Raw genomic sequence first — 14,763 nt, 5'->3', positions numbered from 1 at the left:
TGGAACCATTTTTGGATATTTTATTATGCTTAAAATATCCAATTTTATTTAACAAATGCTTGTTATGTATATGACTTTGATGTCAGGCTTTTTTATGTCAGTTGTTTTGATGTTCTTGTTGAACATTTTTAGCTATTCCTGGATTAGGGTAAGCTAACAATATTTTAAGCTAATGATTGGGCTAGCAATGTTTCCTCAGAGCTCTGTATTTTTTTACATTGTTGACAAATTATACCTAATTTTAAATAAATTATATATATATGTTTATATAGGCACTGACTTATACCTGAGTTTATTATTAGATATAGTTTATTCATCTAAGAAGCAATTATTTATTTTTCACCTGACAAATAAAAAACATCAGTGCATCTATATATATACATATATATATATATATATATATATATATATATATATATATATATATATTCAGTAAAGGTAAAGTCCCAGTAAAATACAGTGTAACATTGAGCATTATAAGTATAATCAGCCATTTCTAAACATAAATCTGTTCATATACAGCACATAAAAACATCTGTCTCCAAACGTCTGTTACATTATCACATTACATAGTAACAAGATGGTCTCTTGATGAAGAATGCAAGTTCACTTTAAAGCACACGGCAGGTACAACAACAAAAAACACCAACATCGTGCAATCCAGGATACAGACGTGTGTTACTGTACAGGCCCCGATGGAAAGCCCAACACCTTCCATAACAAGTCTGATTGAGAAGCTGAAGCAACGCTTCCTCCTTCTTTGTGATTGTGTCAAAGAAGTATTGGCTTTTAGGAATCTGGTCGATCCGCTCAGTAGTGTGACAAACATTCAGTGGTCTCCAGGTCTGACGATCTGCTTTAAAAGGAATAAAAATATTGAAATGATCCGTCCTTATTATGAGAGTAATCTGCATTCATTTGAGTGACTCTCCTACTGCACTGAACAGTGTATGTGAGGTCAGCGGGCATTATGAGGATGTATATAGGCTAATTAAACACAGTGAGGTTCACTGGTAAACCAGGAAGTAATGGAAGAGGAGGAGGAGGAGGAGGAGGAGGTTAGGGTGGTGTCTACATCCTCTGAATCTCAAAGAGTCTGACGTCGGTGTCATACCAGATGGGAGGATCCACATTACTACAAGGAAAAAAAATAAAAATATCAGTTCAGTTACTGTTGCAAGATTTTCCTTTCCACTTTCATTTGAATATTGGCATAAAGCTCAGACTCACTGACTCACCGTAAATACACCACACCCCACATGTAAGTGCGAAACCACATGGCGGTGCCTGCGTTGGCCTGGTACTTTCTGATAAGAATGGGGTGAGGAACAGGCAGCAGGCCCACTAACGTGCCATGCTGCAGAAACTTCAGGATCTCTGATTCATCCGTCAGGCCTCTGCAGGGTAAAATGTCATTACATTAAAAGTTGTGATGAAAAATGTCCAACTGTGAATTCAACAGAGGATACTGTGAGTCGTCGTACTTGTCGATGCAGATCTTCTCCACCTGAGGAACTAAGACTTGCAGCAGACGCATGATAGTCTGCAAGGGGAGCTTACACTTCCAGGAGAGCACCTGTAAGGTCGAAGTGGGCAACATGCATCGAGTTGGTAATGTCTCAAGTGTCCAACACAAAATGATAGAATAGCATTTTTTTTTCCTCACCCAGTCAGGTGTAGGAGCCCAGAACGATGATGTAGAAGCACTCGACAGACGTCTTTTCTCCATTTCTGCTTCCGTGTAGAAAACATCCTAGTAGTTAAAAGTAAAATAGTCAAAGGTTTGAATACTAGGGAACAGCTACTGTACAAATACACACATATACACACACGTACCTCATTTTCTCTGCCCGAATTTGACTCTGTATCACTGGCTGCGCTGGCTGCACAGTGTTCCGTTTGGACAGCGTGTGAAGAATCTGTCTTTGGGATGGACACCATGGTGCCGTCCTCTGACACCTGGGACTTTTCAGTGAGTTTATCAATGCCTACAGGAAAACAGCAATCACATGAAGACAGCATTTGATAAAAGTAGCATTGAGTCCACTCAAAAGTTCATGTTCAATTTCAATCATTATACATTCAAAGAAACCTGCTGTCTGTGTTTTTCTGTTCATATTCATGCTTCATTAATGGTGATCATGAAAACATAGCCTTCGGTGACTGCAATTACGGTAATGACCTCAGAGCTATACATGTTAACGTGAGTCACATTTACATAACTCCCCATCCATGTCCATAGTCCACAACACTAAATTGCTAAAGTCCTACCTGGCATGGCAACCAGACTGGCCTTCAGGGTACCAGGTTCTGCTGGCACAGCAGGGCGAGAGCCTTCCATGGAGACAGTTTCCTGTGAGCTGGTTCGCGAAATCATATCTGGTGACTTCCTCTTCCTCTGCAAAGCCTTTTGAATGGAAGAAGGGTCAGATGGCAGGTTGGCCAGCTGGTGGAACACGTTACGTTTGCGAATGATGGCGTACACCAGGTTACAGTTTCCTAAAGGTGAAGAAATAAATGAATGGACACTTTTTAACTAAGTAATGCTTTCAAAAATGTGGAGTTCAAACAATACTAGTATTCAGATGTTCATAAAACAAATACCATCAAACTGGTACTGGATGAGGTTGTTGAATGCCTCCAGGAGGAAGAATGCAAGATGATGGTTCTGTGCAGCAGAGAAGAGGAACCAGCTGGTGGAAAAGGCTTCCAACAGGTGGAGCAGTTTATTAGCCGCGACCATGGACAAGCTCTTCAAGTATGGAGAGACTGCAAAAAAAGCAAAAAAGTGGCATAACAAAACATTTTAATAGCGCATGTAGCAGACATTTTTATTGTCCAGCAGATGTCAGCAAAGCCTACCATTGACAACGATAGTGAGCAGGCAGTCAAACAAAGGCTGCAAACGCTGGTGACCTGTGGTGATGATCTTGTGAAACACCTACAAAACAAACACGGTGACAGCTGTGAGCACAGGCTGTTTCCATGGAGTCAGAGACACAGGAGCAGACCTTTAGGTAATGAAACAAAGGGGAAGTCTCACCACTATCAGCAGGTCAGCATGAGTCCCTGTAAACACGGGGATGTCCATGGGAACATGGAGAGAGTAGGGTTTATTCAAACGCACTCCAAAGTTTCTCTCCCCGCTCAACAGCAGCAGAATGAACACGCCGATGTGCATTAGTCCAACGCGGGCTGCGTTCAACGGGCAAACACAGATTCATGTGTGAAGGTGAGACTCGTTAGCATAGCAGCAACTGTAAACATAGCAACGGTAGAATGAGGCTTACACTGGTCAGCTCTGGCATCATTTAGGTAGAAGAGGATTGGAACCAGAATATCCAGCACATCGCTGCTCTTCAGCACAAGAAACAGGAACTTCTGCAGAGGAAAAAAGAAAATCCCCTTCTTATATTTAATAATTTATTCCAGTCATTTTCCTGAGAACATTTTCTCTTCTGTTTTATAAAAAATATTTCACGATAGCTGCCATCCGTGCTAATGTGCTAATTGTGTAATTTTGTTTAGCTATTTCGTACCTTGTTGAAGTCACAGAGCTTCCAGAAGAGAACCAGCAGTTCTTGGTGGAACTGGATCTTCTTTGTGGAGTTGGGCAGATAAGTCTGTGTCAGAGGGTTGGTCAGCAGACGAGCCAGGCCCTTCAGTATGAAGTCAAAGTCCTGCACGTTGTAGGAAGATAAAAAAAAAGTATTAGCTGGGTAACAACGTTTGAAAAACCAAGAGTGTTTTATTAAAGTGTTCATGTTTCTACCTCCTCTCTGTGGATCCTTGACAAGTAATTCACAAACAGGTTTTCAGGTCCTGTGTACTGAAAAAATGTCCACATTCAGACATGTGTCTTCTCCTCCGATTGATTGATTTTTCTTTTTTTCTGTGGTTTCAGTTTCTTACCTCTTGTTCCACCATGCTGGATGGCGAGGGGGGGCGGTGAAGGACACCTCCATCGTGCTCAAGTGTCGCAATAAGGATCTGTGCAGCCTGTTCCACCAGCTGCTCCCGGTAGTCAGAGAAGAGCAGGTGGTTGTAGGGGATACCGTAGCCCACTGGGTCATAGGCACACACCACGGTCAGCAGGGAGGTGAACAGAGGCAACGCATGTCTGGGAGACAAAGACGCGTAAGTCAGTTTACCTGTATTTCTTTAATGACAGAACATGGATGTATACACGATACTGTAGTAACCTGTTTTCTGTGGAACAGAAGAAAGTCACCCAGGGGTTGAGGACAGTGTTGTCTGTCGAAGGGGGCAGGTACATGGCCTCAGAAAAGCAGGTGATCAACAGTCTCAGCAGCTCAGTCCTGGAGAAGGTCAGACGTAAAAGTCACCGAGGTGGAGATTAAAATAAATCTGTTACACCTGGATCAATAACCACAGGTAGACTTGACCAACAGACTCACCTGTTCAGGTCATGGATGTAGTTGAGTGGGGGAGACTGAGCGAAACCCACGCCTGCCTCCCAGATGTATTCACAGCTGTCTATGGACTGCATGTTCTCCACTGAGTCCTGCGCGGAGCAAGAGCAACAATAATCTCACAACAATAACATATTATATATACATATTTTTCCGAGGCAATTTGCAATCCTTTAGCAAACTTTCTTTTTTCTATCTAAGCTATTTTGCTTTTATTGCTCATTGTATAGTTTTTTGGTGGGCAAATTGTCTGGTCTATGGGATGTAAATTAGGGCTCGTGTGGAAATACTTCCCTTTTTTTTTTTACTTGCTTGTAGTCAGTAGTTCACAAAAAATATTTTAGTATGAAAAAAATGGTTATCTTATGAGAAATCTCAAGTCAGTAAAAGAGCTGCAGGGTTTATTCAGCCTAAATATTTGCTAACTCTTATCTAATCCACAATCCTACAGCACTCGAATGACGGGTTCCTTTACACCAGGAAGAAGAAAACAGTTCTTTAAATATGGTTAGCTTTAAAAAGGTCAAGAAGAAAAGGTCGAGAAGAAAGGCAGTTTTTCTTTGTGTTTCCTAAAAAGTAACAACTTGATGAGAACAGACTCCTCTGTCTGTATACTGACTGGGCCTCTCCTATGGCTGTGCACAGTGAAGTCAGGGCAGAAAAGCAAATCAGCGATGGCAAGGAGCAATGACTCAGCCAGTGGTCGGGCTCCATCATCCTCATCCAGCTCATCACTCTGGAAAGAGCAGAGACACAATTCAGAACAAATCAAGCAGCATCATTTTTCGCTGTTGTGAAGAATAATGGAGAGGAAGCTATTAATATCCCTGACTGCTGGAGTTTGTTTTATCCTTTTATTTTTCTACCAACCATCAACACCCCTCATCGGTGCCCACTCACCCCAGCTCGTCCTGCACCTGGCACTGTGGACCAGAAGAATCCTCTCCAGTCTTGATCCTCAAAGATGTAGGGAAGGATGCGAGTCAGGATTCGAGAGCAGTTGAGCACCACCTGCTTCTCGCGCTCTGTGGGGCAGCCTGACTCTGCACCCTGCACCAGCTTCTCCACAGCCTGAGGAGGCAGGGAACGGGATCTTTAGTAACACTCATGCTAATTTAGATTTGGCTAAAAAGGTTGTAAATGTGCAGTGCAGATGGTAAATGTTCTGTACTCAAACCACCTTCGCTCCAAGAGCAGCGAGAAGTGGCTTATAACCTACTAAGCCTGGAGTCCAACCCACAACCCTGTGGCTGTGTACTGAGCTACAGCCGTCCTGAACAAATACCAAATACCAAAACGACCTGAGCTGCAGCTTTTATCATTGATAAACACAAAGAACCCTGCATTTTAATTATTTATTATGTTTTGTTTATTATTAGGTAGTCTTGAAGCCAAAAAAAGAAAATATATATTTGAACAGTTTGGCCTGCAGGTGTACACACCCTTATATTGATGATGTCATCTCTAGCCAAACTGTGGATTGGCTGCTGAGAATAAAGCATTTTGCACATTTAATAAGCCTCTGTCTAAGGTATGTGAACAAACACTCCCTGGTCAGCTCAGTTCCTTTGACTTCCTCCTCTTTATTTAATTAAACTCCAGGCAGAGTGGCTGTTATTTTCCTGAAGCTTCCAGTGAAAACACTGAGCCGTAGACAGGAAGTGAGGAGAAAGGAAGGGCAGTTGACTCACTTGTTCCCCCTCTTCAAATCAGCGTCTTGCTGACAGACACTGTACCAAATTCTAACAAACAAAAATCCGTTGACACCTACATCTCTGCACAGTCAAGCTGGGAATATATACTCCACATACAGCATGAAAAGATGAGGCTTTTAGTTGCTACCTTATAGCAGAGTGTTGCTAAATTCGAGGGCGATTCTTCTCGAACAGCTCTTATCTCCGCTGCTGGCACCAGCGCAAAAACATCCTGGACTGTGGTGGTGGTGTCGGCCCAGAACTGGTCCCAGAAGGCATCATCTGTGGCCTCCACTGGCTGTGGAACATGTATATGTGTATGAATAAATTCAGTGTGTCATAAAGTGTGTGGAACACAATTTAATAATAGTTACTTATCAGGTTAAAGAAGAAACATCAAAAATACTTGGTATTTGCATGTGTGTTTGTTAAATATAAACTAAATCAAGGGAACATGCTACAGACTAATACAGTTGAGGAAGATTACCACAGGGTAACTTCATTTGGTCCTTATATTTACAGTTTCTGGGAACAAAGAAGAGTCATTGTTGTGGTTCTTGCGATGGAATTCCTGGTTTATTCTCACTGTATAAACATATTTTAGCTGCTCAACTATCAGTGACCTCCTTTGTTGGATTCTCCTCTTCATTATTATATTTAGAATATGTGGTTTACATCGTATTATTAGTACCAGTGTACCAATACTTCTATACATGGGGTTTGCGTCATCGAATGTCTGGTCCTGTATCTCACTGCCTACCATTTAAAAGCTGCTGTTTGCTCATTTTTTTTCATTTGGTTGTTTAGTGTTGTGTTACACGACTCACCCATCCACACAGGCCTGGTTAATGGCAATGTAAACACGCGCGTTCTTATCAGGAGCGTTTATCTCAGCACCTGCCTCTTCTGCAAATGTGGTCGTTTCATGACAGACGTGCGTCACCAGCGTACATTTACCAAATCTGTATTTATTGTTATTGTCAGGAGTGGTGTCGTAGCCTAAACGCTGGACGTGGCACAATAAGCGACGCGCAAACAGTCGCATGTAATCAATGTTTACGACAAAAACAAACAATCCTCTCGGGTATTTCAGTGTTTTATACACTCTGGATATTTATATCATGTCGGAAATAAATATTATGTTAAGGAAGAACGACGTGTTCAACGTCAGACGTGATTTTTGTCTGCCATATGTTTCAGTTAAAGCGTCATCACATCTCCTCGGTGATGCTGCGTGTCCTCCTCTGCTCCTCCTGCCGCCGCTGCTTCGCTCATCTTCCTCCTCTGTCTCCGCACAAACACCATCTATAAGGAGGAGCAGGTACCTGTGTTTTGGTTGTCAGCTGAATCACGGCTTTCCTGAAGTTCAGTTTGGAGTCGGTGCTACCCATGGCGATGTTTTTCCTGCACAAAGCCACACCGTCACCGTCCGTAAGCACCGCTGCGGCTCAGGATCCCAGATAAGCTCACCTCACACTCCTCAGCTTGACTCATTGGCGGAGGCGTATTTTCGCATGATTGGCTGTCTGGACAGCCGAGGAAGAGATGGACTGCAGTCGCAGTCACAGTGTAGAACACGCCCCCTGTCGAGTAAAACACGTCTTTACTATAATGTTATCCTCAGCCCTTATTTCTAACGTTATTCCAATCTTGCCTTCTTTGAGTAATTCTTACATTCGCATAGGGACGGTTGTTTGAATCATAGTGGGCGTGTCTATTGTGGAGGGGGTGTGGTTTACCTTGCGCGAAACGTCAATATGGATGTGATCTTATTCCTAATTTCACCAATATTTACGAGAGTACAAATGAAACTTTCACATGGAATTATTAAGTACAGATATTTGTTAACAATATAAATACATTTTAATGAAATTCTCGATACATTGATTTATAAAATTTATAAAATATGAATTTTATTTCAATTTAACTTTCCAATAACTAAAGAAACCTAATTCTTGTTTAAGGAAGGCTACAATTCGATTATATACATACATGAAGCAGCGGCTTCTTCTGTGGGGAAATTTCAATCTTTAGCTGCTCAAGTAAGAAAAGAAACATGTCAAGTGTTTTTTTTTTTTGTTTGTTTGTTTGTTTGTTTTTGTTTTTTGGTCACGGAAATGCAACTTTTGGACAGCAATTACAGGGTGTTGTGAAATGTTTACAGGACATTGGGGCTGGAAAGGGCAAATACTACTAACAATTTTTAAACCGGTAAGTTTGTTTTACTCTGAGTGCGAGTTTTTTTCTTCCTAACTTCTCTGTGGACTAGTTTGTTTTGTTTTTTGTATTTTAGTATTATTACAAGCTATTCATTTATTTTGTCATTTTGTATTTTTGACAACAATATGGCCGCACCTGCTCTCGTGTTGCCTTCATGAGCTGCTTGTAACCTCTTAATTTTAATTCTGCTTACTAAGAATGATTTACAGTTTAAGTTGCGCACCTCGAACGCACGATATAACCAACGACTTACCACATATTACAAACAAAACCTTGTGTTTTATTTTGACTGAAAATGCATAAAGTAGTGGACATTGTTCGTCTGTAGTTAACCGACGTGTAGAGAAAAACTTTCCGTCGGCACTTAAAGCAACCCGGCCGCTACGCGCAGCCGCAGTGCCATGTAAACAAAGCTACGGCTTCCTGTGGTTATACTTTAGGTTAACGTCTCTAAAAGAAACAAGCTAAAAGAGATGTACTTAAATTCGTGCTTTTTAACAGGGAATTTTCCTCATTGCTAAAAAGACACTAATTACTTTAACATTTAGTGGTCGGCGAAATATTTAAGGTCAAGTTAAGATAGCTTAGCTAGCGGTGTTGTTAGCATTAGCTTTTGCTCAATGATAAAGCGATTCAGGTTGGTTCATTTACAAACAAGGTTATCGACGGACGACCTCTTGTTTTACTGAGTCTACGTGTCACCAGGCCTACAGTTTTTCTGGTTTGACAGAATGACCAATCCCACCACGTCACTTTTAAAAGTCGTCGACTAAACGCAGCGGTTTAGTTCGGATAACTGAGGCGACAGGCCATCGACAGGCTGTTGTTTTTCAGTTAACAACAGCCGTTTTACTTTGTTTCCTCTGAAGATATCGATAACGCTGATATAACTGTCATCATATGTTGACTGACAACAGGTGAGTTTTAAATGCATTGTGCTTTTTGTCAGTCACGTTTAGCTATATTAATGTCACTTTATCGTGCTGAAATGTATTTAGTGTTAATAATAAATCAGTGGTCATTATGAAATAAAATGTATTATTACTATTATTAGTATGGACGGTAGTTTTTGCTTTGTTTCTTTGACTACACCAGGCTTTTTGATACCTAATATGGTCCTTTTCAATGTGCTATATTTCTTTGTACACACATTGGGAAAACATACATTAAGCATATTAAGTGTATATATGTCCTGGGTGACTTAGTAATATTTAAGTGTTTCTTTATCTAAATAATTTATTTATTATATTTTGGTATTGAGTAACAAGCAACAAAAGAACATCTGTACATTAAAATAAAGTTTGAGGTAGGTACTATATGTTACATTGTGTTGTATGCATGCTCTATGATACTATTCTACAATACTACTATGATTCTATTTAAAATCATTTTATTGTTTAATGGTATCTTACCTTAATATTTAAGGTATAAGTTTGATATAGTAAGTATTATTGTAATTGATAAACGTTTGTGGCCATGCAGGAAACGACAGCGCAGCGGGGGTGATGGTGAAGAGGAAGTTAGCCACCTGGTGCCCCATGCCAAAAGGCAAAGCAGAGCTCACCCTCTGTCTCCTGAGCCGGGCCGCGATGCATGGGACTCTGAGGTACAAAATTACATTGAGCTAAAGAAGTAGAAATGAACCAGACAATAGTTGACATCCAGGTTGTTCCATACCCTCACTCCATAACTGATGTGCGCCAAGAAGGATTAAGTAATAGAAGAGGAATTAATTATTGAATACATACATTTACATTGAAAATATTTTTTTATCTTTTTTATACCTGTTGGTGCAGTATCTGAGTACATACACTTGTGCTTTATGTTCATCTTGCATACATTTAATATTCTATTTTGTCCTGAAATGGTTTGTGTTGAAGGGAATTTTACTCTAAAAAGATCTAGTTATGACAAATAATTCTGGTTTTATATGATGTACCAAGTTTAGAAGGAGACACTCACGTTGATATGTGCATTACAGTCATCCAACAGTGAGAGCAGCAGCAGCTTCAGCACTCCAGAGTTTACAGATGGAAGCTCCAGCAGTCGTTGCACTGCGGGGCCCTGCAGTCCTCTCTGCTCCGGCTCAGAACCGGCCTTCCCGACAAATGGGAAGTCCTACCTGCAGATAAACCGCATCCTGAAGGAGGCCCACTTTCAGAGCCTGCAGTGCCGGGGCCACCTCAGAGATACATGATGAGACCAAAGTGCGTTGGAGCTTTACTAGCTGAATCTCTTCACTCAGCCCTTCCTCACTCATCTCCAGTTACTGTGAAATCTCAAAGCTCTGCTCATCTGTTGATGGAGATCAGCACCTGGTCAGGTATCTACTGAGTGTTTATTATTTTATATTAATTGATAATCACATCAGCAATAATTAGTGTGTGATCCACTCAAGCAAAGGTTTTACAGTGGCTGACTGATGATAGGTTGTGTGTTTTTGAATGTGGTTTGACATAGAAGGCACGCGACACAGTTGTAGGTCAGGTAGTTTAACTCATGTAGTCTCCTTTAGAGTTGAGTGACCTGGTAGAATATGTACTTGGACCAGTCTCAGGGAGGATTTGCACTTGTCTTAGGCTGCTCACTTGTTTTCATATTTAGTAGACTTATTTTCACAGAGCTGTGAAAAGCCACAGCCCTAGAACGTTGTTCTTTTCCCACATTTAGTTTATTAGTGACAATAGAAGTGGAGTTTGAAATAATTGATTATACCACAGGACAAAAACAAACATTACTGCCAAATGACTGAGTGAAATAACTGGATTTTTCCTTAGTGTTGTTGAGGGAACAAAGAAACTATAATAATCTTCACAGTAAGTGATGGTGCTCCTGTTCTAGTCATTGGCTGATTAACAATGCACTGACCATGTACTCAAAAGCAATACTTCAAAAAACAACAAAAAAAGATTTGTGTTTTGCTTTATGAGTGAATGGATGACTGGATACTTAATCAAACTCCATTTTACTCCAATCTATTTAAAAAATAAATCTCGCCATCACTGTTGTGATCACAACAGAACAGCTGTAATGTGATCAAAAGTCAACTGGGACCATGAAATACGACATTCCTCAGGCCTTGTTTGCAACACTGCTGAAGTTTCCAGTTGCTGTTTTAACAGACCCTTGTGTTTGTGCATCACCACCCGCTGGTCAATGACCACATGTACTAAACATCCAGGTCCAAGCACTGACTGACTGACCGCAGGGCGATGCACACCTTTGTTTTGTTTTGTTGATGTCGAGTCACTCCTGGTACCTTTCAGGCCTGAACTCGGCTGTTTTTTTTATTATTATTATTATTATTTGGCTCCTGCTCCAGGAACTGTTTAAGTAGATCTGTTTTAATGTGTATATATATTTGTGATATTTTTGTATTTTGTAATGCACATGACATTAACTTGCCATGTTCATTTTTCATCATTTCATAAATAAAACTTAATGTTTTTGGACAAATGCTGTGTCTCAGATTTGAAGGTTTTGATTCATTGCTCTTATGCTAACTTCCCTCCATTTCCCTTTTTCAAGCAGTTCAAGGTACAGTATCATTTAGCAGTGAGCCCGTATGCACAGCGCTAGTGTTGAATTTTAACTGCCTCTGTGTGTGAACTAAAAGCATGTTTAGGATGTCACGGCACAACTCGCTGCACAACTCGCTGCAATTTTTATTTGCTTTCGCCATAAATATTGCCATTGTGTTGACCAACTTTATTTCATTAGAATCGTTGTGCATTCAAGAGGGCAGCGAGAGCTGCTCTGATGTAGCTCTTTACTGTCAACATAACTCTGTTTATCGCACATAAACTAATTCAGCTCGCACCTGCAACACACTCGCATATGAAACAGAGGAGTGTTTATGTCTGGATCACAGCATTTTATCATTAATTATGTGTGTACTGATTTTCTTTTCTTTTTTACAGTAAATGGTACGAGCAGTATGATGCTGCTCAGGAGTCCATGTTCACTGTTGTCTGATTCTCCTCTCCATTAATTTTCCTCAGGGGGTCGATCTGGTCAAGCAACAACCACTAAAGTCACAATTTGTATTTTGTGCAGAATAAAGCTTGACGTTGAACTGCTGAGAAATCTATTTTCTACTGGGGTTACATGTTTTGATCGGGGGGGTCGCTTAAAATTACATTAAGGCTACGTTCACACAGCAGCTCTTTATGTTCAATTTTTATTGTTCGCTTTGTTTGCTGTTTTCATGTTTTAATTTATGCAATCATGCAGCATCGAACCCGTTACAAGTTATAACAAATATTATATAAATACCAAGTGGTAAAACTTAAGGCTGAGACATTGAGTTCCAGATGACATGGGAAAAAAAAGGTATTATTCTTGGGTAATGAAAGCAACAGTGTGTGTGTGTACACCTATAACCTCATGTTACGTCCTGGCAGTAGTGTCAAAAGTGTGTGGATATCAAGGACGATGTACAGTATGATAAAAGGAGTGTGTGTCGACAGTAGGTTTGTTGTATATACGACTGTGAGTGGTCATCAAGATGAGGACAGCGTTATATAAATACAGGTCACTTAGCATTACAAGAGGACAGAATGTCAAGGGGAAATTTGAAATTGTAATAACGGTGTATGATGGCTGTCAGGCATCCAGCTGAGGTGCTGTACAGTGTGTGAAAATACAGTGAGAAATTATATATATTTTTCCTCTTGAAATGAGCAGAAAAAACTGACTGGATAATGAGATATGACCTGAGTCTAAGGGAGGAGCAGTGAAAGGTTTCTTTAATTAGCTCACCACACGTCCTTGTCTGCTCTCAGACACAGTAACAGATTACATACATTAAAGCCCTGCTCGTTACCTCGCCGGCTACTAGGCCTCCTCATTACCTGCCTCCTTTGATACCCTTGCTCCACCTCTGCTTATAGTTAGAGATGACAAATGGGCCAATGATAATTCAGGATTAACCACATTTCTGCTCCCTGACAACATACAGTAGCTCTGCCTCTCAGGTATGTGCCTCGTGTTATGAAAGACTGCTGCCAAACAACAGCACCAGGATGTGAGCAATTAGAGAGGAATGTTTGTCTTTTACCATTACTTTAGCTCTTCCTCCATGTGAAATGGGGGGGTTGGGGGGTTATATTCTAGCTAAACCTGTACATATACGTAATATTTTAATTAATATTATTTAACTACTTTTAGACTAACTTAGAATTATATTTATACATTATTTTTTGTTGTTTGTTATAATTATAATAATTGATATTATTATATATATGGGTGGGACACTCGAGTCGAATCGAGTGATTATTTCAGAAATAAAAAAAACTGTTAATCAAAAGATCAGCGAAACAAAGAGTTTGTATCCATTAAAAGAACAGTAGAGGGCAGCAAAGTCTCATTCCTAGTAGGATTAAAACCATTAAAGTTTGAATTTAATAACCGTTTGGGAGAATTTCCATAGGAAGAACATTAGTGGGACATTTGTATATTTTTTCCATAAGCTTCTCCTCTTCTTCATACACACACACATACACACACTGTCCTTTCCACGCAGATATGAAGGTGGGTGGTGATGAATGGCTCACATCAGTTGAGTGGAGAGGCAGGAGAGAGTTAAATGAACTGTCCTTGTTCTCAGGTCTATGTATGCGCATACATTGTTATATTTTACCATGGCCAGCAGAAAAGAGAGAGTGAAAAAATAGAAAAAAGGGGAAAAAGCCACACACACACACACAAAAAGAATTGGGTTAGTTGAGATTTTATATGAAAATTGCTCTTATTGTAATTAAAAGGGGATTAAGCAAATGTACGTTTGGTAATGATAATTGCCCTAGAGTAAAAAACTGAAAAATGAATAAAATATAACTTAATTTGAGCCCCAAATTGCGAAGAGGAAATCTATATACATATAGCAAAAAAGTGTGCCAAAAATAACAATTAAGCAATACAATGGTCAGCAGACACCATTCTGTACAAAATACCAAAAATACAATTAAAAAATGTTTAATTACAATTAGTGATGAAGGGTTATGATTTGATAAGAATTAAATATTGTATTGTTAAGAGACACCACAACAAAAATAACTATAAGACAAAAGTTCTAAAAATAGACTGAAGTCATAAAAATATCTAAGTCATTGACAACTAACCAGATACCTGGAAGCACTAAGAACAGTGAAAGTTAGCCGAAAGCACCTGCTTTCCTTTCATTTTACATTTAGTGACCAAATCACCTTGAGCGCTGTACTTTCTAATTATAATCTGAATAATCTCTGGCGTGAAATTACGCAGTCAGAGACAGTCCTTCAAGCGAATGCTTTTAAACAGTTTTTAAAATGTCACTTTAAAGCCGATCTGGTCACCTCTGATTCTCTCTGCCAGACTTTGGCGTAGTTGTGTTTGGGCAGCTGTTGCCTGGCATGAGACCGTGATTGGCCTGCCGT

The 14,763-nt window shown here is 40.0% G+C and overlaps 1 protein-coding gene across 1 annotated transcript; it reads right to left on the bottom strand.

Annotated features, from left to right (window-relative positions):
* Positions 1–449: 449 nt before the first annotated feature.
* On the bottom strand, positions 450–10,380 carry hid1a (HID1 domain containing a). The gene is made up of 20 exons (XM_017040709.2): positions 10,310–10,380; positions 7,453–7,710; positions 6,276–6,425; positions 5,334–5,504; positions 5,053–5,169; positions 4,419–4,525; positions 4,203–4,319; positions 3,913–4,120; positions 3,773–3,829; positions 3,540–3,680; positions 3,291–3,381; positions 3,044–3,195; positions 2,863–2,941; positions 2,605–2,769; positions 2,272–2,499; positions 1,837–1,988; positions 1,667–1,753; positions 1,485–1,576; positions 1,239–1,397; positions 450–1,135 (listed from the first exon to the last, which is right to left on the bottom strand). The coding sequence occupies exons 2-20, from the start codon at positions 7,516–7,518 to the stop codon at positions 1,072–1,074; spliced, it is 2,403 nt and encodes an 800-aa protein (XP_016896198.1). The 5' UTR covers positions 7,519–7,710; positions 10,310–10,380; the 3' UTR covers positions 450–1,071.
* Positions 10,381–14,763: the final 4,383 nt, after the last annotated feature.

The sequence above is a fragment of the Cynoglossus semilaevis genome, chromosome 17, assembly GCF_000523025.1.
Source record: "Cynoglossus semilaevis isolate Cse_v1.0 chromosome 17, Cse_v1.0, whole genome shotgun sequence".
NCBI classification, from domain to species: Eukaryota; Metazoa; Chordata; class Actinopteri; order Pleuronectiformes; family Cynoglossidae; genus Cynoglossus; species Cynoglossus semilaevis.
Note: the sequence above shows the minus strand (reverse complement) of the source record. Positions and strands in the feature narration are given on the sequence as shown.